Below are 26,952 nucleotides of genomic sequence, written 5' to 3'. Positions count from 1 at the left end.
TGCCCTGATTGGGATTTCCGGCTTGCCTTTCCCAAGAGCTCCAGGGCTTGAAATAGGGCCTATGGCGATTTTTCTTTCCCATTTTCAATCCTTTCAATGTAAAACTGTAGGTTTTTAAAAAATTGAAATTAGTTGATTTATATTTAATTGAAATATAGTTGATTGATAATCTTGATAATAGATAATCGATAATGTATTAGTTTTAGGTGTATAGTAAAGTGATTCACTCATATATATATATTCTTTATCAGGTTATTTTCCATTATAGGTTGTTATAAACTATTGACTATAGTTTTCTGTGCTATACAGTAGGTCCTTGTTGTTTATTTTATATATAGTAGTGTGTATTTGTTAATCCCAAACTCCTAATGTATCTATCCCCCACTCCCCCCCCCCCCACAAAAAAAAAACCACACAAAACCTTGGAATTCTGACTCTGCAATTTACTATATGACCTTGGGCACCCTTTTTGTGCCTCAATTTCTTTATTTATAAAACAGGTGTAATAACAGTCGGGCTTCCCTGGTGGTTCAGTGGTAAAGAATCTGCCTGCAATGCAGGAAATGTGGCAGGAGCCATGGTTCCATCCCTGGGTTGGGAAGCTCCCCTGAAGGAAATGGTAACCCATTCCAGTATTCTTGCCTGGGAAAGCCTATGGACAGAGGAACCTGGTGCACTTAACAGTCTATGGGGCGGAAAAAGAGTTGGATACAACTTAGCAACTAAGTAACATTACCAGTAACTGCCTTATAGGAGTATTTTAAGGATTACATGAGGTGTTATACCAAGTGCTTGTACTAGTGCCTGGCACATAGGGGATGCTTAGTAAGTACTGGCTGTGATGAGTCTTTATCATTCCCTTTTTCACTCCTAATTTTGGTAACCTTTCTTCCTTTCCTCCTGTAGGCATTCTTAGTGCATACGATCTCTTCTGGAGAAAAGGCTCACTCTGAGGTACACTTTGAGAGAAATGGGTTCAGTAGAGTCTTCCAAACAAACAAATCAAGAAACTTAAAGTGGGAATAGACAAGTAGGGGCATTAGAACCCTGAAGAGAGAGGCTTTTTGCACCTGTAGCATACACGAGGCAACGATAAAGGCTGAAGCAAGAAACCAGGTGTGACCACTTTCCAGTGAATTTGGGTTGAAAAATTGCTATTCATGTGAAGTCCAGCAATGCCGCAGAACTAGTCTCTGAAACATTCATCAGCTTAATCCAGTGTGTATGATGTTCTTCTGGTTTTCATTAGCATTTTCCTACTTCGAAATAAGTAGGTGCATTGTTCCTAGAAAGTGGAGAGTACTCAATGAGACACTCCTTGTGTGGGAGCTGAAGCGGCTGCCATGAGGTTATGGAGAATGTCTTTCACATCTTTCTATCCCTAGCACTAGCACAGTGCCTAGCATAGGAGGAGCTCAAAAAGTGTTCGTAGAATTATCTTCAAACTTTAGTTGTCCTTCCCAAAGAAGCTTCTCTTGCCCACACTCGGCCGCAAGCAGGTCCGCTCCTAGAAATAACATTTATTCTAAGGACCTCTGCGCAGAGAGTCTTGGGAAGCGGTTCCCCTCCCTCATTACCTCGTTACTCCTCCCCTCTGTAGCCTTTGAAAGAACAGGCACGCCACGTGATTCCCTCCTTTATCCCACCTCCGAGAAAACCTGGTTGATAATGGGCAGGAGCATAGGCCAACCATAAGACTTTACTTTCTCTTCCATCCAATAAAAAGAGGCGATAGGTACAAGGCTCAGCTTTTGTGACTTCCCCCTCCCCCTTTGAGCCCGCCCCCCCACTTCTCCTCTAAGATTCGGCATTTGACAACTCGTCTGGCCAATGAGAAGTTCCTACTCTGTATGAGAAGGCTGGACCGACTGAATGATAGACATTCCCACCTGACCAATGAAGTGTCACAAGTGTGGGAGGGGTGTAGGGCAGGACCAATGGCGCGGTGCCAATAACGAGCATCGGGGTGAGGGCGGGACAAAACTGTTTGCTGGAGGGAGGGGAAGGCCTAGGGAACCAAACAGCGCTGCCGCCGCCGCCGCTACAACCCGAGTTGGAGGAGGGAGAAGCCAGGAAGAAAATGGCGGCCGTGGCTGCAGAGGCGGCAGCGACTGCAGCGTCCCCCGGGGAGGGGGGCGCCGGCGAGGCCGAGCCGGAGATGGAGCCCATCCCCGGCAGCGAGGCCGGCACTGACCCCCTCCCGGTCACGGCTACTGAAGCATCTGTGCCGGACGGAGAGGCTGACGGGCAGCAGTCCTCTCCTCAGGCCGATGAACCGCCGCTCCCGCTGCCGCCGCCGCCGCCGGGGGAGCTCGCCCGCAGCCCGGAGGCGGCGGGGCTGGAGCTGGAGCCTGAGGAGAAGCTGCCCGCTCGAGTAGTGGAACCGGGGGCAGCCGCGCCTCCGGAAGGGCCCAGCTTGCCACCTTCTCCTGTACCGCCGCCGGAGGAGCCCCCGGCTCCCGAGGAGCGCCAGGAACCGCCGCTGCCCCAGCCAGCAGCCCCGGCTCTCGTACCGCCGGCGGGCGGGGACTCCGCGGTGTCGCAACTGATCCCCGGCTCGGAGGTGCGGGTCACGCTGGACCACATCATTGAGGACGCGCTCGTCGTGTCGTTCCGCCTCGGGGAGAAGCTCTTCTCCGGGGTCCTCATGGATTTGTCCAAAAGGTACCGCGCCCGCCTCCAGCAGCCCCCCGGGACGCCCCGGCCCGCTCGGTCCCCGGGGAGGGAGCGAGTCCAGGCTGCCCACCTACACCCGGCTCCCGCCTCTCAGGCGTCCCGCCGCCTGCGCCGCCCTCGGGTACCGCGCGGCGCGTGGCGCGCGCTCCGAGTGGGGCAGGGGCGCGGGGCCGCGAAAGGGCGATCCCTGCCCCAGGTGGGCGCCTGGAGGCAGGTGTGCCTCCAGGTGGGGGGCGCGAGTGCTTGAGGGGCTCCTGGGTCTCACCCTCCCCCCCCAACCCCAGTCCCAGCCTCCTTTCACACCTGACCCTGGCTCACCCACACTGAGTCGGGTGGGTTAATGCAAAACGCAGAAGAATTTTCGCAGAGTACGGGATACAGGGTGGGGGAGATTGCTGTGTTCCGAAATTAATCTTTAATGAGGTTGGAGAAAGGGGTGTGTGCGTTGGGGTTCCGGAAACGTTAACTGTCACTCCTTATAAAGGGAAGAGCATTTATTGAAAATGAGCCTTTTGATTGTTAATCTCAATGTTAGAACTAATTCCCCCTATATAACTGTTCAATACGGAAGCATATTTGGGTAATTACGATAAATTTTAAGAGAAGTTTAAAGAAGAGATGGGATTTTTGTTATTTAATTTTTAATATCAAGATGATGTGGTATAAAAGTGTTCAAATACTAACTTCTAAAACTGGATACAGTTTGAATGGTTGAGTTCACCCATAAACCTCTTTAGCACATTTTCATTTCTTACATTAGGTTGTTTTGGGGCTTTGGTTTATACAGGTGAAGATACTGTGTTCCGAGTCTAGAATTAAGTTAACCTTTTTATTCTCTTCTTTTGCAGATATGAAGTGCAGAGACTCCCATTCACGGCTCTCCATTCTGTTTCCTGCAACAGCACACACTCTGATGGTATTTCACCTGTTTAGAAATGGCTTATTTTAGTGTGTTTTGCTTTTAACTGCTTGCCCTCCCATCAAGACACAAGAATCTTTCCTTGTTTGGGGAAGAAGTGTGTAATAGAAGTATGGGAAAAGATGGGAGCCTTTACCATTACCGCAAACACTTCTCAAAAATTTTTTTTAGTTTTTTCATTTATAAAGAATTTTGGGTTAGGACTTTTGCACTTTTGTTTTCGTAAAACAGAAAGCAGAATAAGACCAGTGTGCTTTCTACTGATGTGTTTATTAGCAAGCGAGAGAATGTATGGTCAGTAGTGTGTATGCTATTGAATCAAACAGAAGTGAAGGGCAGTGATTGTGTGAGAATCTGGATTTCAAATCTGCAAAAGGAAGGTGCAAAAAGGTAAGTTGTTTCTGGAAATGGAATCCATATTGCTTTCCTGTTTTGAGGTGCTCATTGTCCAGGTGTTTTGTTTGTTTTTAAAATTTTTCTTTCATAGGAAATTGCAGTTCTGTTTTACCTACAGTACTTCTAATGAACAGCAGCTTTTGTAGCTCTTGTTATGAACCTTTTACATTTTAATGTTTTGAAATGAAAAGATCCTGTCATTAAAGTATTTTTTAAAAAGCCATTAAGGGAACCATATTAACTTTTCATTTCACAAATATTTGTTGAGCACATTTATGTAAGGCACCCTCCTAGCTATTCTGAATACTATATGTATGAGACACAATCTGACCCTCCTAGAAACGTACATGGGAAGCATACACATTATGGAAGTGGTGAGGAAATAAAACAGTTTTTAAAATTTAGCTCTTTGAGGAAGTATTGGGTCAGTGATTGATTAGTTGAATATCCTTTCATAATATAATTTGGAAAAATAGATCTGCCAATATTATTTTGTAATCTTTGCATACTTTGCATACTTTCATGCACAGTTTTGGGGTTAAACTGATGATCCAGGAGAGAAATCTTTACAGATTTTACCAAGACTGTGAGTATAGTCATCAGTTGCTTTAAAAATAGTTTGTATCAGGAATTCCTTCTCCGATCAGTGGGTAGGATTCTGCACTCTCACTGTCTGGACCCGGGTTCCATCCTTGCTCTGGGAACTAGGATCCCACAAGGCCGCATGACCAAGAGATAAATAAAAATAAGTTGTTTCCTATTTGAATTGGCCATTGAGTGAAACCTTTAGGTAGAAATAACAACAGCTTCCTCTATATGGGAGAAGGATATGAAAAAAATAGACTGTATAACTAAATCACTTTGCTGTACACCTGAAATGAACACACACTGCGAATCAACTGGACTCCATAAAAATTAAGACAAGAGCTTCCCTGTTTTTTTTTTTTTTTGAGTACCTGTTAAGTAACAGGCTTTGAACCTCATGCTTCAATTCTGGGGGTATTTTTCATTTATATGAGAGGAAATTCCATCAGTTTGGCCAGTTATTTAGCTTGTAAATTGCAAAGATTCAGATGTAGTTGATCTGATTCTAAAGCCTGTGCATTTTCTAATTTCATATTAGAAAGGCAGTTGGGCTGGCAAATTTCCTGTTAAGTAGTAAGTAAAGAAGTGCATGCTTCTGAAATATATGCTTATCCTTCTGTTAATAGCTATATCGGATAATACAGAGGTTGTGTATGTTGGAGCCAGGCAGATATTTTTAGTCAGCTCATAGCCATACCTGCTCTGGAGACTCCGCGTTTTCATAGCTGTATACTGGGAACGAAGTAAACTCTGAGGCCTTGGTTCTTGCCTCCTCAGTGAGATGTCAGAAAATAATGAACATTTGGGAGGCTACTAGGTGCCTCCTAGTATGTGCTTTTCTTCAGTCTTCCAATGGGCCAGTTCATGCTTTTATTAATTTTTTTATTCTGACGTGTGGCACAGAAATGTCTTTCAAAGTTGGAAGAGTTGTTCATGTAGCAAGAGTGTCTGATCCTAGAGTACAGGATTTTATATATATATATGTGGCTTGATCAAGAGTCTGCTTTTTGTAAGCATTTGCTTGACATTCTTTACCTTCCTGTCATTGAATTATTTTTTCCTTTATTTTTAGAATTATTTGATTGAAGAAGACATTTTTGAAGAGAATCTTTTTGTGGAAAAGGAGCAGGACACATGTAATTAAAAAAAAAAACAAAACCTAAAGAAAAGAAAGTGGTGCTGAATGGTACATTGATCTGGACAGAGTTTCAGGGTACATGGGTGCTGACTTCTAGCATCTGCCTCTCCAGTTAATACCTTGACTTTGGGCAAATCTCTTTGCCTGTCTGGGATTCAGTCTCTATCTAGTCTTTATGAGGCTAATTCATTTTGACTTAAGGCAATTCACTTTACACACAAATAAGCAAACAAACTTTACACCTCAATTTATAGACCTAAATAGGGTGACCAAGTGGTCTGGTTTTCCTGTACCATCCTACACAGGTACCTGGTTTCCTGTACCTGGTTTGATTGTTGATCTCCTTTCTTTATTCAAAGTAACTTGCTTTGGCAAGTAAAAAACATGGTCACCCTAAAAATGAGGATATTTGAATATCTAGTTAGAACAGATATTGTGTAGTGGAGTATTTGTTTGAAACTGAATGGCTTTAAGTTGAGGCTTGCATTATTTAGTTTATTCTAGGCATATCCACTATTTTATCCTCAGCCCTCTTAGGTAGTTTAAATTAACCCTGTCTACTTTAGCAAAGTCTAATGACAAGCAGATAAAGTAATCAGGTAACTCCCAAATGTAGTTTGGTGTTCCTATTGTCTTTTCTTCCTTAACCTTATGCTTTTGAAATTTTGACTTTGGTACGTTTGTTTCTTCATCTAGCATTATATAGTATTATATAGTAAACATTCCTTCAGGTTGCTAAACTGTCTTAATGCTTATTTTAGACAGAATAATCATTGGTTGTACAATATTTAATTTTCTTATGGTAAATAAACATCCATGGTATTATGGTAAGTGGATGTTCCTTGCTCTGACATATGTCAACTGTTAGCCAGATTTGTTTTATCATACACACACCTCCACTGGGTTATTTTGAAGCAAATCGTAAACATCATTTTACCATAAATATTTTGGTACAGATCTCTAAAAAGATAAGGACTTTAAAATTTTAACTGTACTACTGTTGTCATATCTAATATAGTAGCAATTCCTTCACATCATAATATGCAGTCAGCGTCTCAAAATTAACATCTAAGTTTTGTTCAAATCAGAATTCAAGTAAAGTTTATTACATTGCAATTGGTTAAGTTCCTTAAGGTTTTCATCTGTAGTTCTCCTACCATTACTTTTATTCCCTTGCAGTTTATTTGTTAATCCATAGCCTTTTTGGTAGAATTTTCCACATTGTGACTTTCTTCCAATTGCATCCCCTTGGATGCATTTCCATAACATTTTAAAAATAGTTCTTTTCCCTCAGGAGTAAACAGATGGGACAACTGTAGCCCCCTACAGGCCCCCAAGGGCCTTGTTTTGGGTCAGTAGAAATGATACGATATCTTTTGCCTGCCTGCAGACTTCTAGGCCTCTCCCTTAAACACACCTCCAACTTTAGTAATTCCAAACATAGAAAAGTTCAACCAGGCAAGATAACTTGCTGAGGGCAAAAGCCTTCAGCCAGAGCTTCTGAACATGTAGTTTCTCAGGCTTCTCAATCTATACTTGAAACAAAATAAGTCTTTCTGTAAGTTGTGACTGACTCTCTGCCCCACCAGGCTTCTCTGTCCATTGTATTCTCCAGGCAAGAATACCGGAGTGGGTTGCTGTTTCCTTCTCTAGGAGATCTTCCTGATCCAGGGATCAAACTCAGGTCTCTTGCTTGGCAGGCAGATTCTTTACCACTGAGTCTTTTGAAGGGACATATGTATGAAACCTGTGGTTTCTTTCTATAAGAGGGATCTTTAAACTGTTTGTTACTATTCTTCACATCTTTAAAGTTATAAAGCTACGTTGAAGTCCTAAAAAATCTTTCTGATCCCGTATTTTGGGAACTGATATGAATTAAGGGATCATGAAGTAAATGCTTAACGCTTAAAAGTCCTTGTGCATTTTTAATTTTGTGGTACGTACTTATTAAAGATTGTAGCTAGTTGTATTTTGGAAATGATCTTTTATAAAACTGACTTTTGTATATGCAGGTTGCATTAATAAGAACTGAGGTGATTTCTTAATAGACAACTTCAGATTTCACTAAATTCTTACGACAATTTATAGATTTACTTGTTTTTTTAAGGAAATATAAACCAAGACAATAATTTTTTTTCTTTACAGACATCATGAAACGTATGGTGCAATAGCCCTACTTTTGGTGGGAAAAATATACAGCCATTCTGGTGAAGCAGTGAGTAGTGGTATGAGTAGCTTATGCTAAGTGTCCAGGCTGAGAATTTAGGCCCTGAAGTAGTATGCTTGAATGATTGTGTTGAGTTGTGCATATTTAAAACACTTAAAAATATTTTTGATTATTCTGCTTATATCCAAATGTGTTGATAAAGAATTTCGACAGTAAAATAGCGTAGAGATGAGTGCCAATCACTTTGACCCAGGCAGCTTTAGGACAGCCACTGCTGTACTTGTATATATATTGTATTGAGAGTGAACTCTTCATTGCTGGTTGGACTACAGTGATTTTTTTGGAAGTGATTAGTTATTGAACATTAAAAGTCTAGTTTGAATGTAAAGAATCTTGTAATATCATAGTATTGAAAATGAATTTTGTAGACTAGATAACTAGATGTGTTACACACAAATTATGCCAGGCATGTTTTATTGGAGTTGGGTCTCCAATAAAATGAGGTTAAATTTCAGCCTTTTATGTGTGAATAAGACCATACTTCACTGTGTACTGTCTTAAAGCAATGCTCTTGATGGAACTAAGTTTAATCTTCCTGAGATCAGCTTTTCTGCGGGGGGCCATTAAAGAATTTGTGTTCATCTTCTCTGTTATGGCTGAGTTAATTTCACATTGATTAAAAATGAAAGATATTTTTAGTAGTTAACTTGTGCCTCCGAAGTACATCCTTGTTTCTTGATATTTATTGGTCCCATTCTATCTTAATTCCCTCATTAGTTCAGGCACACCAGAACAGAGCTTGCTTTAGTGGCAGATCATGCAGGAAAGTGGAGGTTAAATTATACTCTGGATGGATTTAATAGAGAATGTTTTGGCTAAAATCTTTTGAGCAGTTTTTCTCAAAACAAATGTGCTTTAAGATTTCTGAGCTTCGCTCCACCAATTTGTTTTTAACAAGCTGATTCTGATACAGATGACTCTTAGAGCATATTTGGAGATAACTGACTTTTAGGGGTAGTTTTGCCAAGATAGTAGGACCATAAATTTGTTAAACCTGTTTTTAAAGTTATTGGGTAATTTGACTGGAATGTAGTTACAAAGTAAGCAATACATGGGCCACTTGGGTGGCAGGTCAGATCCTTTGTGTAGAACTGGTAATTAGACTTGCAAATTGTTCCCTAAGTCTGATTGCCTACTAGAAGTTTAAGAAGTCAATTTTTGTCTCTTTACCTTTGGACCAAGTGGCCTTAACAAAATTGTGGGGTCTTTTAGCCTTTTTTAAAACAAATAATTCCTATAATATTTGACTTCTCTTTTCTGCTTATTCCCACCATTTAAAAAGGTTGCCAAGCTTTACTTTCTATAATTAACAATAGTTACTATGTATTTCCCACTCCCATTCGAGGCACTGTGCCAGGTACTTTGTAGATATTGTTTCATTTTACTCTAGGAAGTCCAATGAAGTTAAATTCTATTAATCTTCATTTCACAGATTAAGACACCAAGGCTCAGAGATTAAGTTAATTGCCTAAAACTATAAGTGGTAGGAATTAGCAGGTGTATCGAAGACACCTTTTTGCTCATGGAATAAGATGAACAGCTGATAGTCACAGTGGTTTCTGAGAACTACATTTTGTGATTTGAATAGGAAAGCACTGAGGAGCCTTTTTTTTTTTTTTAAGTCTTTATTGGATTTGTTACAATATTGTTTCTGTTTTAGATTTTGGTGTTTTGGCCAAGAGGCATGTGGGATCTTAACTTCCCAAGGAGGGATCGAACCTCCTTGCCCGGCATTGGAAGGCGAAATCTTAACCACTGGACCATCAGGGAAGTCCCCGAGGATGCGTTTTTGAATGACATACAATTCTTTAAGATTTACAAACAGCCTTGTTCTACTTCGAATACATATAACTATTTTTTCCCATTGTCATTTAGCTTACAATTGTGGTGGGGAGTTACCCTACTAGGTAGGAATGGCAGAGCGCTCTGTTCTCACGCCACCAAGAGTAGCTGCTTGACTTTAAATTGTGAGCTGCTTTTCAGTTAGTTCAATTTAGTGAACTCTTTGGGGCATTTTTGAAAATGGGGTTTCTTCTTCATATATGGTCCTAGGTCTTAAATGTTGTGCCTTGGTTGGCCTGGTCCTGGCAACAGTGGAGTCTACTTCATGGGAGGAATCACAAAATGTCAGATTGGAAGCTTGTTGAGCACAAGATCACATTGATTAAGTGCTGGATGATTGAGTTGGAAAAGACTTTAAAGACTAACCTATAGTAAGTTGTTGGAAACCTGTTTGTGGTAAAACAGAAATAGTGAAATTAATTGAATTAGTTGCTTTTAAAAAAGTCCATCCATTGAGAAATAACTTAGACCTCTGTGTGATAGATCCTACTGGATATAATACAGAAATATCAAAAGTACATAGAAATAATAATGGAAACATAGAGAACTTAAGACTATGTATTGGTGTCTTAGAGCCAGGACCAAGGGAATTCTTTCCAAGTGTTTGAAAACTGATGAGTATTTTGTTGATAATTAAGATTCTTTTATTATACCAGTGTTCATTTTCAAGTATCTTTCTCTAAGTGATGTTATACAAAAGTGAAGTCAAGATTTGTCAGCTCTTAAAAACGTTTTGCCGCTTCATGGTCATTATCATTTTCTTGGATGGTTATTTTAAAAGAATTTACTGTTAGGGAGTTAAATAATTTGAGTACCATACAGATGTTATGACCATTTTGCTTTGAAAAAGAAGGAAGTGTGTTTTCTTTATAGTTGTTTCCATATTTCCAGAATATCCAGGTAAGTAGTTGTTTTTAGAGCAGCAGTTACCAGCCTTTTGGCACCAGAGACTGGTTTCATGGAACAGTTTTTCCCTGGACTGGGGTCGGGGGGTGGTTGCAGGATGATCCAAGTGCATTACATTTCCTGTACACTTGATTCTATTGTTATTGTATCAGCTTCACTGGAGATCATCAGGCATTAGATTCCAGAGGTTGGGGACCCCTATTTCAGAGGATTAGTTGAAGGTATATGAGTGGGAGCTTAAACTCTAAATTATTCACGATTAACCTCTTTTTTCTTTTCCTCCAAAAACTATATTTATGAAAGGGAATTGCATGGACTTTTCAGAAGATGGAGTAGATCCTTAGGATTACAGAGATGTTCTTTTAAAACTTATGCAGCCTGTCCATGCTCCCCACCCCTAGTTAATTTTTCCTGGCATTCTTGTTCATAATATGTGGATGTTTTGTTTTTATGTTGCTAAAGTCATCTTCCCTCCCTCCCTCACCCATTTGGGTACCCACAGTCCTTGCAGATTGCCTTTATAATACTTGGGGCTTTTAATTAAAAATATCCATTTACTCAGTTAACAAAATTGAATATATTTTATTTTTTAAATATTGTTTTATTTATTTAGGCTAGGCTGTACAGATTCCCAACCAGGGATCTTAGTTCCCCAAGCTGGGATCAAACCCATGCCCCCTTTAGTTAAATGCAGAGTCTTAACAACTAGACCACCAGGGAAGTCTCAGATATGTATTAATTTTACTATAATAATAGTTATCATATATTATACCTGCTGCTGCTAAGTCACTTCAGTCATGTCCAACTCTGTGCGACCCCATAGACGGCAGCCCACCAGGCCTAGTATACAGTAATTATTTATACTCAATTAATCTTGACAATTCTATCAAGTTACTTCAATTCCAATATTGAAAAAGCTCTGAAACCAATTTTCTGTTAAATTTTTTGGTGGCAAAACCTAACCTGACTGAAGTTATATGAGGATATTATATGTGTTTATCCCATTTAGCGTGAAGTTGTTTCATTTCACCGCTGAACTAGTAATATGCTTGATGAATCAGTGCTTATTATCTTTTGAAAGCTGGGAAAAATTCTGAGGCCTGTCCACCTCGATGGGGTTCAGAAAACAGTATGTGGGCCTGTTAGCTCCTCCACTCCCTTAGAGGTGGAGGAGAGGGGTTAAGTAGCTTGATGAAGTAAGGGGAAGCAGCAGTAGTGTGGTTAAGATTCTGATTTTGGGGGCAACTGCCTGGATTTGTATCTTGGCTGTACTGCTAACTAGCTATGTGATCTTGGGAATGTCATTACACTCTGTGCTTTAGTTTTTCATCAGCTACAAATTGTGATGATTAATCAGTTGCTGTAAATAGAATAGTGCCTAGCACAAAGTACTATATAGTTGTTAACTATTCATAGTTTTATGAAGTAGCTATTAAGTGGCAGAACTAAGATGACAGCAGCTGTTACAGTCATTTAAATAGGTTTGCTTGAATAGCCACCCAACCTAATGCATTGTGGCCTGCAGTATAATCTGCATCTTCAAATAACTTGAAAACATCTGTAAGCTTCAAGTAATACTGGTGAAGTATAACTTTCCCATTTTAATAAGGAAGGATGACATTTATATTTTATGAAGGAGTGAGATAAGTAGGAGTTTTCATGATGGATGGTGAGGGATGTGTCTCAATTTTTTCTTCCAGTAACCCCTTGGGGCAGGTGGATTTTGAGGGAATTATGGGCTTTGTCATGAAGAGAAAGTTACAGTGTCATTTGGGAAATTTAGTCCTGCTTATTACATGCTTCTAAAACATAATTGAAAAGGGCTCACTTTTGATGAAGACAAATTTCAAACTTAGGGAACGGAAGATGTTTTGTGTTCTTTTCACTTATTAAATGGTGGGACCAGACTAGAACAGCTGAACTTTTTAACAAGTGATTTGTACTTTTGGTCCCATCACTATGTAATCAGAAACCTGCACTGGCATTGTCTTTTTAGGAGACTAGTACTCTTCTTCCCTTGCACTCTTACCTAACCCTCCCTCATACACACGCTCATCAACATGTCCTCTTTTCCCACTATATGGATTATCTGTGTTTTATTGCTTGTGTAAGCCTCTGAACTGTCTCCTATGGAAGGGGGTGTCAGTTTGCTGATGGGTAATTCCTGTGCTGCATCTTATCACCTGTTGGCTTTTTATTTTTTGCTTTTTTATTTTTTTTCTAAAAAACAAATGTGGCTTTACTAAAATTTACAAACTCCCAAGTTGTTAGCACTAGTTACAGTGAAGCTTTACAAAAAAAAGAAAGAAAAAGGGGCTTCCCTGGTGGCTCAGAGGTTAAAGCGTCTGCCTCCAATGTGGGAGACCCGGGTTCAATCCCTGGGTTTGGAAGATCCCCTGGAGAAGGAAATGGCAACCCACTCCAGTATTCTGTACTGGAATTCTCCAGTACTGGAGAATCCCATGGACGGAGGAGCCTGGTAGGCTATAGTCCGCGGAGTTGCAAAGAGTCAGACACGACTGAGCAACTTCACTTTCACTTTACAAAAAAAATAGCACATCTTATTAAGTATTTCCCACCATTAAAATGCCTTGTAGCCATTTTCAGGGACCTTAATGACTTCAATGTCTTTAAGGCTCGTAACATGGCTTTCCTATTGCCAGCATTTTCTAAATTTCTGCAGAAACACATTCAGGTAAGCAGATTCTTTGGCTGGCTTAAGTTTTTTGCTTTTTTAAAACCTAACTGTAGTTGGTTACCAACATTCAAAAACAGGCAACCACTCTCTGCCACTCCTGTTTTGCTCTTTACTTAATCTGCTTGGGCCCTTCCAGGTATAGTCTATTGCAAGGCTCATTGCCTAGCCAATAATCCTCAGTGCTTTCTTTCCCTCTGGTCTAGAACCCTTTTTTAGCAGGGACTCATGCATTCTGTCTCACCTACTGCAGTTGATCCTAGGGCTGGGAACTAGTTTTATACTATCTGACTAATTAGCATACTTGTATTTGAATAGATTTTGTGCTTAGTGGTAGTTGAGGTGAGTTTGTGGGCATTTATGTTTAAGCAGAACAAATTTTCTTTTTTATATACTTCTTTGGAGGTTTTAATTTTTTTCCTCCTTGTCTTGTCTGTGCCACAGCATCCCTAGTTTCCCAACTAGGGACCGAACCCGTGCACCCTGCAGTGGATGCTTGGAGTTTTAACCACTAGACCACCAGGGAAGTTCCCTGCTTGAAAGTTTTGAGGGAACTGAGGTGTAAACTAAATTTAAGATTATACTTTTTAGAATAATTTTTACACTTTGAAATAATCTCAAAATAGAGAACTTAAACTCTTTTATCCTAGCTGCACTGATTTTTAACGTTTTGCCACATTTGCTTTATCATTCATTATATAAACACGTTTTTCTCTTGAACTGTTTGAGAGTAGGTTGCATACATCTTCTCTCTTACCCCTTAATATTTGAGCATTTATTTCCTAAGATCAAAGATATTTTCCTACATAACCACAGCATAGTTTTCAAATTCAGGAAATGTTGATAAGAGAACATTTATCTGTTTTGTAGCTCATGTTTCATTACTTTGTCAATTTTCCCAAAAGTGTCCTTTAAAACTTTTTCCTTGAGTAAATGTACTGCATTTAGTTGCAGTATAATATAGAATGTATGAAATGGGGACTCTTCCTCCCTTTAGTTGTCTGTTCTTACTCACCAGAGGCTCACACAACAGGCAATGTTGTGTGCTCAGGGCACCGGGTCTGTGGTCATGTGGCCTCACTGGTGATGTTCCGTTTGAGTCTTCTCTCAGGTCAGGGTGTTCTTCTGTTATTCTCCATCATAATTACTATTTCCCTTGCAGTAATAATTCCTTTATCACCATGGAAATATACTGCTTCTCATCAAACTTGCCCCTCTTCATTAGACAATTAAAAAAATTTAATTGTGGTAAAAACGTAAAATATACTCTTTAAGTGTATGTAGTTCAGTGTTAAGTACATTCATATTGTTGTGAAGCAGATCTTCAGAACTTTTTATCTTAAAAAACTGAAACTTTGTACCCATTAAGTAACTCCTGTGAGTTTGACTACTATCAGTGGAATTGTACTGTCTTTTTGTGATGGACTTATTTCACTTAGCATAATGTTTTCAAGGATAATACATGTTGTAGCATGTGATAGGATTCCTTTCTTAAGTCTGAGTCATAGTGCATTGTACTTTATACATTTGTCTGTAAATAGGCATTTGGGTTGTTTCCATCTTTAGCCTGTGGTGAATGCTGCTATGTATGTGTGTGTGCAAATATCTTTGAGATATTTGAGAAACCTTTTTTTTCTTCTTCCAGTTATTGGCTAAATACTCAGAAGTAGATGTGTTTAATTTTTTGAAGCATATATGTACATTGTATTTTAATTTTCTACCTCACGTAGCTGATATTGAAATAATTTCATTTGACCTAACAACCAATCTTGTAGAGATGCACTGTGAACCAAAATCAGCTTGCTTTAGTTTTCCCTCCCTTATGATTGAACCTATTGGTGATTTAAGGAGGGAGGTAGATTTCTGAAAACATCTGCTTGAAATAAGTACATCTAGATATTTAAAAAAATGGGTTAATTTCATATAATTTTTTCCTACTGTAGGTTTTTATAAGAGAAAAGAATTCTGAGAGAGAGAGGTTTCCCTTTGTCTTTCCTTCATACACTTGAATGGAGGGAGGTTTGGTTCAAACGGAACTCTGGCGTCTGTCTCAACTAACTTGCCTGAACTTCTTTTCTGAGCAATTGTTTCACATCTGCATTGGCTGAAGATTCTTTTTCATAGTGATTTTCTCTTGCTTTGACACAAAATAACTATTAAGCCCCATTATTTGCCCTCAGAATTTTGATATTCATTACTCCTAGATTATTAAGATGATGGCTAGTTTTAAACTAGTTCTGAACTAAATTCACAGGAATCCACAGAAGTAGGGCAGGGAGGTCTCCTGTCTACTTTATATCCAAAAGCTATTTTTAATTAAGCTATAATACCTGAATAATTTTCCTTTAGAAGATTTGGGTACTAAAGATTGGAAATGGATAGGAGTTAGAATGAGTTGTTGCTAATGTGTTAATAAAGATCCTCATGCTGCACAAAGAAGGGGAGGGGAAAGAGAGATGGTTTGAATCTTTCTACTCGACGCTTGAAGTATTTGTAAAAAGTTCTTTTGGAAAAAGCTCATGCAAGGGATACTAGTCTGCTTTCTTCCTCTCCACTGATCATTAAAATCTTCCTCTGCTGAGGCCACCCTTTGAGCATTTACATGGGACATAAATATCTTCACTTTAGAAAAAGGTAAAGCAGATATACTTGCTAAAAATTTAGATCCTGTGTTCCAGCCTAGGAGAGTCTGCACATTCAGTCTTGGGGCAGGGCTTAAGAATCTCCCTTTTCAAACACCGTTGAGTCATGGTGTGTTGTAGATTTCCCCAACTGTATTTGAGAAATTAGATTTTAGGGTTTTTAGAAGACCATAGTTTTGTTGCTACTTTATATTCTTATTAAGGTTACAGTTTCATAAGTCATTGGCTTTCATACTTGAGCATAGTAACGAATGTATTTTATCTGTGACCCCGTATATACACATATTACATGAGACAGATGCACTGCAGTTACATATATTTACACATTTTTAAAAATTTAAATCATAGACATGACTCACAAATAGACATGACTGTTGATTTTGCAACCAGCCTTTCCACACTTAGTTTGAAAACAGCCATGGTATTAAGTGTTCTTCCTGGAACGGTAACCAAAATGATCACTAAGATGGAGTAGGACATTGATGCCTTTTTCCTCTTAAATTTATCATTCTGGTTCTTTTTGGAAGTTTTGTTATCAGTTTAAAAAATATTTGCCAATCCACTACCCACAATTACCAGTTAGGCTTCTTTCTTTTTTTCCCTCTCTTTTTTGGCCTCTTTTTTTTCCATTATCATTATACAATCAAGTGCTTCCCTATGTTATTAAAAATATGTAATACTTGTATATGCATGAGAGGGAAAGGCAAAAGATCTAGTGGGGAAACTAATGTTCTTATTAAAAACTGCATGAAGGTGGACATATGAGATTTCACAGCTTATTTGACATAAACAGATGTAAAGTAATTGGCCAGATGATACGTAAGATACACAGAAAAGGATCTGAAACTCAGGTAAATTGTTAGTTGAAAGTAAAATTAAATTACTTGAAAAATGGTTAACATTTATTGACCTGTTAACCTCCCTGAATTCTCTAAGGTAGGAAATAGTGCTATTTTCTTTTATACAAGCAAAAACTAAATTTAGAGGGGTTCAGGACTGCCTGAGGATACAAAGTTGTTAAAAAAAAAAAACAACAAAGTAAGATGATTGCAGTTTAGTTATCCCTAATGAAAGGAAGGAAATTTGTTCTTTTCTCAATTATAGAAATAAGTGAAAGTATAATGGGACAAAATGATGGCTTATACAAATTAGGGAATTCTGTTAATACAAATAGTTGTCTCACCTCATTAAGTTTTTTATGTCGCTGCAGAAGAAAACACAGAAATACCTTTGCCTTCCTGTCATCTTGAAAAAGTGTTGAGCACTTACGTATAAGGGCAAATACTCAAAGTACGTTGCAATTAAGTAGTCAGGAAGCAAACACTTGGGTACAAAATGCTATCCTGGAATAGAAAGCTACTTAAAAAAAATTTTTTTTTTGGTATTGAAGTATACAGTTGAAATTTAATTTTGCAGTCTGACATAGAGAGGAATTTGTCTTTCCTTTGTGGATTAGCACAGACCCAAACTTGTCCCACCCTAGGTAAAGACGGCGTTCCTCTTCCTTTGTGACTTATATTTGCTAAAAGTTGCTGGTTTGTGGTAGTCAAGCTAACAAAAGACTTCAGGAAGAAAACCATTCAGGCCTTGGAACCAAATATCCTGGTGTTGGCTCTTCCTGTATCCCTGCCCAAGTTTAGGTATCTGTAGCCCTAAGAACTCAAGATTTCTTTCCAGTGAAGAATTCAGTACATTTTCAGGGACATAAGGATGGTTTAGAGAATGTGAGAACCAAGACTCAACCATTCTCCAGAAAAACAGATCTATATAAAACATTTGCATCTAATAAGGTCAGGGGTTCCATCTGACTATTTGAAGCCAGTTCTTGGGTTCTACGCACTTTTGCTTTAGAGGATTGGCATTAGAACTGTATTGTGTTCAATACTGTTTTACTCAATTAGTGCTTAAAATTAGCACGTTAACATGTACTTGATGAAATTGGTAGTGTGCTTTTATTTTTATGTGCAAGATTCTGCGTATATAGCAAGTTTAGATTTAAGGGTTCTTGATGTTCAGCTCAGGCAGATCAAACCACAGTAAGTCCACCTGAGAAGCAAGGTTATTTGACTCCTGTTTTATTAGAAATTGATCATTGTAGAGACTTTGTTCTCTACCATTGCTTCACAAACTGGGTTTGGATCTGTAAAGTTCTGAAATCCATTTACTGCATCTGACTAGCATCAAAACAAATGAAAATAGACCAGAGTAGAAAAAAATACAATTATGTATAACATATTGTAAGGTTAAGTATTTAGTGACGCTTTTGCTCAGTTGTGTGCATTTACATATGTATGCATGCATGTATACATGCATAAACATTTTATTGGATTGCAACGTGAAGATATTTCTTAATGTGTGATGTGATTTTAAAAAGCTCAAAAGCCATAGTTCTGTAGCTCTCTGCTTTTGAGGTTATCTGAATTTCTAATATTTCTGTGTTGTTTCCCTGCACCCCCACCCCCTTGGGGATAGGGCGGGGTGGATGAATGGGATGAGCTAGGGTAGAACAGTAAAGTAAATACCTGTGAATCTTTAGGGTTTAAACAATAAAGTTGAGATAGGATTTTACTGATTCAATATTTTGGAGTAGGTAAGGCCAAATTTGCTTTGTGAAGCTTTTGAAAGCTATTATATAACCAGAGGAAGATCCATATACTACACATTTATAGTTGCATTTATTGGACATGTCTAGTTGAGAGAGTGTTACAGCAAATGACATTAAATATTAAGCTGTCGGACAGAAACTCCTTACTGATTCAAGACTGAAAAGACCTATTTGAAATAACAGCAGCTATCATGGCATTGCTTAGAGCAACTATTGAGTATTTCCTGTTGAGTGTATGCCAAAATGTAAGACAAAAAAAATGGAATGGTATGCTTTGGGACTTTTGTGGGGAGGTCCATCCGTAGGTTTTTGGATTGTTTTTTAAAGTGAAATAGCTTTCAAGGAAGGTCACATAAACAGTAGGTGGTCTTTCAAGAAATGGAATTGTAGATGCTAACTTAATGGTTTCTTTTTTTCCTTTCATTTCTTTCAAAGGTTTGGGCCCCATGGGATCCCTGTGACAGTATTTCCCAAAAGGGAATATAAGGATAAACCCGAAGCCATGCAGCTCCAAAGTAATACATTCCAAGAAGGGACAGAAGTCAAGTGTGAAGTGAATGGTGCTGTTCCCAATGACCCTTCTCCCGTCCCGCCTCCTGAGCTCAGCTTGGCCGAAAGCCTGTGGACTTCCAAACCACCACCTCTCTTCCATGAAGGAGCACCTTATCCTCCCCCTTTGTTTATCAGGGACACATATAACCAATCAATACCTCAGCCGCCTCCTCGGAAAATTAAGCGACCCAAACGAAAAATGTACAGGGAAGAACCTACTTCAATAATGAATGCTATTAAACTACGACCCAGGCAAGTTTTGTGTGACAAGTGTAAAAACAGTGTTGTTGCTGAAAAAAAAGAAATTAGGAAAGGTGGTAGTGCAAGTGACCCTTCTAAATATGAAGATAAAAAACGGAGAAGTGAAAGCGTAACTACTGTGAACAAAAAACTGAAAACTGACCATAAGGTGGATGGGAGAAGCCAAAATGAAAGCCAGAAAAGAAGTGCTGTGGTTAAGGTTTCAAATATTCCTCACAGCAGAGGCAGAGTAGTCAAAGTTTCTGCTCAGGCAAATACATCAAAAGCTCAGTTAAATACTAAAAAAGTGCTCCAGAATAAAAACATGGATCATGCAAAAGCTCGGGAAGTGCTGAAAATTGCCAAAGAAAAGGCACAGAAGAAGCAGAGTGAAACCTCTACATCCAGAAGTGCGCATTCAAAAGTTCATTTCACACGTCGGTATCAGAACCCTAGCTCAGGCTCTCTTCCACCCCGGGTTCGTTTAAAGCCCCAGAGGTACAGGAATGAAGAAAATGACTCTTCTCTGAAGACCGGACTGGAGAAAATGCGAAGCAGCAAGATGGCACCCAAGCCCCAGTCCCGTTGCACCTCTACCCGCTCAGCAGGTGAGGCCCCTTCAGAAAATCAGAGTCCCTCCACAGGCCCTGAAGAGGCCAGCAGTGGGGTTCAGGACACAACTGAAGTGCTTGTGCCTGGTGAGCAGGAGGAACCGCAGACACTGGGCAGAAAGGGCAGCAAAAGCAGTATCTCTGTTTACATGACCCTAAATCAAAAGAAGTCTGACTCTTCCAGTGCTTCAGTGTGTAGCATTGATAGCACAGATGATTTGAAATCCTCCAACTCTGAGTGTAGTTCTTCTGAAAGTTTTGATTTTCCTCCAGGCTGTATGCATGCACCTTCCACCTCCACTTCCTCCTCTTCGAAGGAAGAGAAAAAGCTCAGTAATTCCTTGAAAATGAAAGTCTTTTCCAAAAACGTCTCTAAGTGCGTCACACCAGATGGCAGGACCATATGTGTAGGGGACATTGTCTGGGCCAAGATATATGGCTTCCCCTGGTGGCCAGCCCGTATTCTTACCATAACTGTGAGCCGGAAAGATAGCGGCATTTTAGTCCGACAGGAGGCCCGTATTTCATGGTTTGGGTCTCCAACAACATCTTTTCTGGCTCTTTCGCAACTCTCCCCCTTTTTAGAAAACTTCCAGTCACGCTTTAATAAGAAGAGAAAGGGCCTGTATCGCAAGGCTATCACAGAGGCAGCTAAGGCTGCCAAGCAGCTGACCCCTGAAGTGCGGGCTCTGCTGACACAGTTTGAATCGTGAACATGGACAGTAAGGTAGGCAAGAACCTTTGGGAGGCGCCACAGGTTTTCTAGTCTAGTGAGGGGTAACTTCTATGAGACAGCTTGGCTAAACCTGAGAGAGAAACTGCACTCAGTTGGCTGCTTTTTTATACTTAATCTTATAGCCATTTTTAGACAGAGAAGCTTAAACTGAACAAGCAATCAAATTTTGTCTTTAGGAAAGGAGATTTTAGCAGTATTTTTCAGTTTTGAAGTCTAAAACCATCACAAGGCATAGGAGCCATAGCCTCAACTGAAAATGAATTTTTGCAGGGACTGTTAATTGTCATTTGTACCTAGTACTGTGTGTATGTGTATATGTATATACACACATGTACATGTATGTGTGTGTACATAGATGCATACATATATAAAATATCGCCTGTCACTATGTGACACAGGTTGCATATTTGGGATGTTAAGGGCTGGTGAGCTGGGGGGAATAGTGATATTTAATGACTTCTTAGTTTTTATTAATCAGTACTTAATACGTGCATAATGGCACAGGAGTTTGATATTTGGATGTCTGACAAACTGAGCTGCTTGCTGTGAAGGTGCAGACTGGGGAAGCAGCCCAGTCCTGAGGATTAAGACTGTCAAGGCTGGCTAGGTCTGAATCATCGCGCCCTCTCTCTTGTCCAGTGGGGACTTAACAAAAACTTTCAAACTTCTGGTTTGGGAGTTTAGATAGATTTGTCTTTGGATATGTAAATAGTTGATTGCTAAATTTGGTCAGATTTCTCCTGACTGACTGGCTGTTCCTAAATTCTTAGGATATGTCCTGGTAAATTACACTTTGTGAATTAATTGTCATATATGTAATTGTTGCATTCTGGATGTACCTAGTTTGATAATTTTTAAAAAAATATTTCCGTTTAAGGTTATCTGTTTGCAGGTCAGAAAATGAGAAACTGTAATTGTGTAATGCTTTGAAATGTAAAAAAAAAAAACAAAAAAAAACAAGCTGTAAATAAAATCGACTAAATCCAAATTATTTGTGTGTGTTTCTCAAAAAGCTTTGAAAAATTTCAGGATGGTAGAGAATTATTCTTTGTAATAGTATATAGAGAAGATGAAAAAAAAATCACCTATATTTTCCTGTTTGCCCTATCAGGGAATATATAATCTGAGCATAGATACAATTCAAATGAGGGACTAATCAATATAGTCTTAAAATGAGGTTTTGTAGTTTAGAGGTCTGATAAGCTTCTAGATTTGAGCCCATCCTCCAGCCAATTTCTCATAAGTACATGGGTTTTAATTACTTCATATTTAGCTTTAATATTTCACCGCATGCTTCATTTTTTTTTGGTTTGTTTTACATTTGGGTAATTACAAAGACTCTCTTTTCTGCTTGATCTTCTGCCTCAGGTATCATTGCTTTTGGGGCTTGTAACTTAGCTAACTACTTTCTACATGGTCCATCTGTCCCTAAGATTTGATCTCTTATTTTCCATTTTTAGATTTTTTTATTCTTAGTGAAAAATCTGATGGCCTTTTAGAGGCAAGTTTCTCCCAATATTTGTAAGTTGGTTTCATATTGTATGCATCCAACTTAACCTTTAAGTATGATACAATGTCAATTTGACACTTTTGGAAACTTGGAACTTTTAAAGAGAGCAACTTTTTGTGGATTCCTAAGTAACCAGTTTGAAATACTGTAGTTCCTATGGAATTATGAAAAGATTTTAATGGAGACTGAAATCAATAGTCTGTCAGCTTCCTTAAGGTAAGGTACTGATTTCTACAAGTAGAATTTTTTCTGGGGAACTCAGTCAATGCTTTTTGATTATAATAAACACACAATTTAAAAAAGATGTTTCACTTGAACATATTCTTTCCTGCAAACAGAAATAACTAGTATTTTTTAAATTCTTTGATTATAGGCTGAAAGAAGTTCAGTGTGATTGAGGAGTTTTAAGGAAGTATCTTAAAGGTTTTCAGAGTATTTGTTTCAGATTAGTGAATTTGTTCATTATTTTTTGAAAGTTTCAAATCTAAGGTTTAGGAAGTTTTAAACATAGGCAGAGTCACCTAAGTTATGTCATTCCAACGTCTCATGAAATGATCCAGGTGAGTTTTATCCTAACATGCTTTGGACAGTGGATATTGCTAATGGAGTCAAGTGCTTGGGCAAATGCTCTTGTGGGATGAACTAAATTTGTTTCAGAAGCCATGGGGAAAGAAGAAAAAATCATGATTGAATATAAAAGTAAAACTGAATTTGATACAATCCATACCTTGGAGGAAAAAGTTGAAGCATGATCACAATTGTGCATGATCTCTAATCATGCCAAGTAAGCCCTCAGTTTTAAACCAGCAGTCTGGTATATTTCATCTGAATTTTCAATAAGGAAACTAGTTTGAAAGAAATTCTGTAATCTTTTTAAGATGTACTCTATGTTCTAAACACTAATCCAATAGCTGCATACTAAACAGTGTTTTATTCAAAGAGAAATTTTTTAAGCAGGTAAGATATATTTGTCCAGGGTCCACTGTAGATGGAGATAGAATTGGATTGGGTAATTGTAGTCATTTTTCTCTTTAAGTTTCTTTTTAATGACAAAAAAGGAGACACTTGGCTCTTTGTGTTGTGCATAGTCGCTCAGTTGTGTCTGACTCTTTGTGACCCCATGGACTGTAGCCTGCCAGGCTCCTCTGTTCATCGGATTTCCCAGACAATACTGGAGTGGGTTGCCATGCCCTTTCAGGGGATCTTTCCAACCCAGGGATTGAACCCAGGTCTCCTGCGTTGCAGGTAGTTTCTTTACTATCTGATATCTGTGGAGACAACCAAGTGGGTATTTCCCCCTGAACAGAGAGAATACTAGGCTTAGGCCAAGTCTCTAGTGGTCCAAGAAGACTGGTTAGAACAAGATTAGCAAGGGTGAAAAACTAAGCAAAGTAAAAGCTATGAAGGCTAGAGATGTCTATTTCTAAATGTAAAGCATCAGAGTGTGTTTTAGTTTTCTAGAATTTATAGATCAGAAAGAGTCTGGTTTAAATTTGGAAGGAGCTCTTTATAGATGTAGAACCAGAGATCTAAGTTATCAGTGAAACAGAGAAAGTAGAATTCACTCGTCTGAAGCCCATTTGCAGGACTTGACAGTGTCCCTACTTGGATATTGAATAACGTTTATAGTAGTGAGTAGAAAAGACAGTAGGAATATAGATATGAGGGTGGGCTGCAGGCAGAGGAATATGGAACTTAAAATCAACTAAATGAATGTATACATTAAGTCTGAATATCTAATGTGAAAATACTGAGTTGCACCCATATTTGAGCTGGTGCTTATGCTGAAGAACACATTTACATTCCATTATATACATATACATCCTTAAATACCTGAGTTGGGAACTGGAATACCTTAAGAAACCAATAATTTGGATCTAAAAAATAATATTTTCCCTTGTAAGTTGTGAATTTCTCTATACTTCCTGCTGCATTGGTTCACATTTGTTACTACTCATAGCAGAGAAGAGACTGGGAAATGTCTAGAAAAGTTGGTAATATGTAAAGTGAGGACAGTGTTCTGATTTGTATCCAGTGGTGGTCTCCAGTAGGGGATTTGCCAGAAAACTCTGAAGACCCTATTTGTAAGTTGGGACAAATTTACTTTTTTCTTTGGGACTGTACAAGTATGGTTGATATTAAAACAATTAAAATGCCTGATAGAGGGAATTCAGAAATAGAACAGGAGGCTGGTGCCGTGCCAGTTGTCAGGAGAAATAAAACAGCTAAGCTGTCTCAATTACTTTTACCTCATTCTGACTTAGTTACTAGGCTCTTTATACTCTGTTTGCTTGTGTATGTTTACTGTATACCTTATTTCAACAAAGAGTGAACAGAAATGTTAACAGATGGAAGCTTTAGCAGTTAAAGTCCTGGGGATATAGATGATCTATGCATTTTTAGTTTTCCAGGAAGTCTTGGTGTTTTTACCATGGAGAGTTGATGCTGAGATGAGAAGAGAAACAGCTCAGCTCTTTGTTTACTCAAGTAAGAGACTTAACCTTTATAGACTCAAACAGGGCCTTTTTCCTGTTTACTTTTTTTGTGACTGTAGGTGGAACTCATTTCTTCTCTTATATTAATAGATCATTGTAGTTTGCTGAGATTTTATTTTTTTGGTATTTAAAAACTCATTAAATATACCTAACCCAGTTTACCATTTTAACCAGTTCTGTGGCATTAAGTGCATCTACATTGTTGAGTAGTTGTCACTATTATCCATCTGTAATTTGGTTTTGGATAGAAATCTTCTAAGTTTGAGTGGTATTGTTCTGGCAGCCTGGTTTCCAGCATTCCTTCCTAACCAACCTATAGTTCTGCACTGTGCTAGTGGTGCCCATTTTTAAGAACTATCAGATCAAGTTGCTCATTCCTGTCTGACTCTGCGACCCCATGAGTCCCAGCACGCCAGGCCTCCCTGTCCATCACCAACTTTAAGTTCACTGAGACTCAGGCCCATCGAGTCAGTGATGCCATTCAGCCATCTCATCCTCTGTCGTCCCCTTCTCCTCCTGCTCCCAATCCCTCCCAGCTTCAGAGTCTTTTCCAATGAGTCAACTCTTCGCATGAGGTGGCCAAAGTACTGGAGTTTCAGCTTTAGCATCATTCCTTCCAAAGAAATCCTAGGGCTGATCTCCTGCAGAATGGACTGGTTGGATCTCCTTGCAGTCCAAAGGACTCTCAAGAGTCTCCAACACCACAGTTCAAAAGCATCAATTCTTCGGCGCTCAGCCTTCTTCACGGTCCAACTCTCACATCCATACATGACCACAGGAAAAACCATACCCTTGACTAGCCGGACCTTTGTTGGCAAAGTAATGTCTCTGCTTTTGTATATGCTATCGAGGTTGGTCATAACTTTCCTTCCAAGGAGTAAGCGTCTTTTAATTTCATGGCTGCAGTCACCATCTGCAGTGATTTTGGAGCCCAAAAAAATAAAGTCTGACACTGTTTCCACTGTTTCCCCATCTATTTCCCATGAAGTGATGGGACCAGATGCCATGATCTTCATTTTCTGAATGTTGAGCTTTAAGCCCACTTTTTCACTCTCCTCTTTCACTTTCATCAAGAGGCTTTTTAGTTCCTCTTCACTTTCTGCCATAAGGGTGGTGTCATCTGCATATCTGAGGTTATTGATATTTCTCCCGGCAATCTTGATTCCAGCTTGTGTTTCTTCCAGCCCAGCGTTTCTCATGATGTACTCTGCATAGAAGTTAAATAAACAGGGTGACAGTATATAGCCTTGATGTACTTCTTTTCCTATTTGGAACCAGTCTGTTGTTCCATGTCCAGTTCTAATTGTTGCTTCCTGACCTGCATACAAATTTCTCAAGAGGCAGATCAGGTGGTCTGGTATTCCCATCTCTCTCAGAATTTCCCACAGTTTATCGTGATCCACACAGTCAAGGGCTTTGGCATAGTCAATAAAGCAGAAATAGATGCTTTTCTGGAACTCTCTTGCTTTTTCCATGATCCAGCGGATGTTGGCAATTTGATCTCTGGTTCCTCTGCCTTTTCTAAAACCAGCTTGAACATTAGGAAGTTCACAGTGCACATATTGCGGAAGCCTGGCTTGGAGAATTTTGAGCATTACTTTACTAGTGTGTGAGATGAGTGCAATTGTGCGGTAGTTTGAGCATTCTTTGGCATTGCCTTTCTGTGGGATTGGAATGAAAACTGACCTTTTCCAGTCCTGTGGCCACTGCTGAGTTTTCCAAATTTGCTGGCATATTGAGTGCAGCACTTTCACAGCATCATCTTTCAGGATTTGAAGTAGCTCAACTGCAATTCCACCACCTCCACTAGCTTTGTTCGTAGTGATGCTTTCTAAGGCCCACTTGACTTCACATTCCAGGATGTCTGGCTCTAGGTCAGTGATCACACCATCGTGATTATCTGGGTCGTGAAGATCTTTTTTGTACAGTTCTTCTGTGTATTCTTGCCACCTCTTCTTAATATCTTCTGCTTCTGTTAAGTCCATACCATTTCTGTCCTTTATCAAGCCCATCTTTGCATGAAATGCTCTTTTGGTATCTCTGATTTTCTTGAGATCTCTAGTCTTTCCCATTCTGTTGTTTTCCTCTTATTTCTTTGCATTGAACGCTGAAGAAGGCTTTCTTATCTCTTCTTGCTATTCTTTGGAACTCTGCATTCAGATGTTTATATCTTTCCT

The 26,952-nt window shown here is 39.2% G+C and overlaps 1 protein-coding gene and 1 non-coding gene across 12 annotated transcripts in view; one reads left to right on the top strand and one right to left on the bottom strand.

The window, feature by feature from the left end:
• Window positions 1-1,995: 1,995 nt before the first annotated feature.
• The window catches only part of PWWP2A (PWWP domain containing 2A), a 34,375-nt gene continuing 9,418 nt past the window's right edge, over window positions 1,996-26,952 (top strand). For 2 of the 11 annotated variants that reach the window (XM_070793934.1, XM_070793936.1), the window contains exons 1-2: window positions 1,996-2,664; window positions 19,067-20,761. In XM_070793934.1, the coding sequence (XP_070650035.1) occupies window positions 2,081-2,664; window positions 19,067-20,747 (2,265 nt within the window). In that variant the 5' untranslated portion in view covers window positions 1,996-2,080 and the 3' untranslated portion in view covers window positions 20,748-20,761. The other 9 variants (XM_070793938.1, XM_070793935.1, XR_011567782.1 and 6 more) reach the window with 9 other exon arrangements.
• LOC139184289 (small nucleolar RNA SNORA33) lies at window positions 13,279-13,408 on the bottom strand. Its single transcript, XR_011567878.1, has one exon. It is a non-coding gene; the product is annotated as a small nucleolar RNA SNORA33 (small nucleolar RNA).

Source organism: Bos indicus, chromosome 7 (genome assembly GCF_029378745.1).
Source record: "Bos indicus isolate NIAB-ARS_2022 breed Sahiwal x Tharparkar chromosome 7, NIAB-ARS_B.indTharparkar_mat_pri_1.0, whole genome shotgun sequence".
Taxonomy (NCBI): Eukaryota; Metazoa; Chordata; class Mammalia; order Artiodactyla; family Bovidae; genus Bos; species Bos indicus.
The sequence above is the reverse complement of the archived record's forward strand: the minus strand, read 5'-3'. Positions and strand labels throughout refer to the sequence as shown.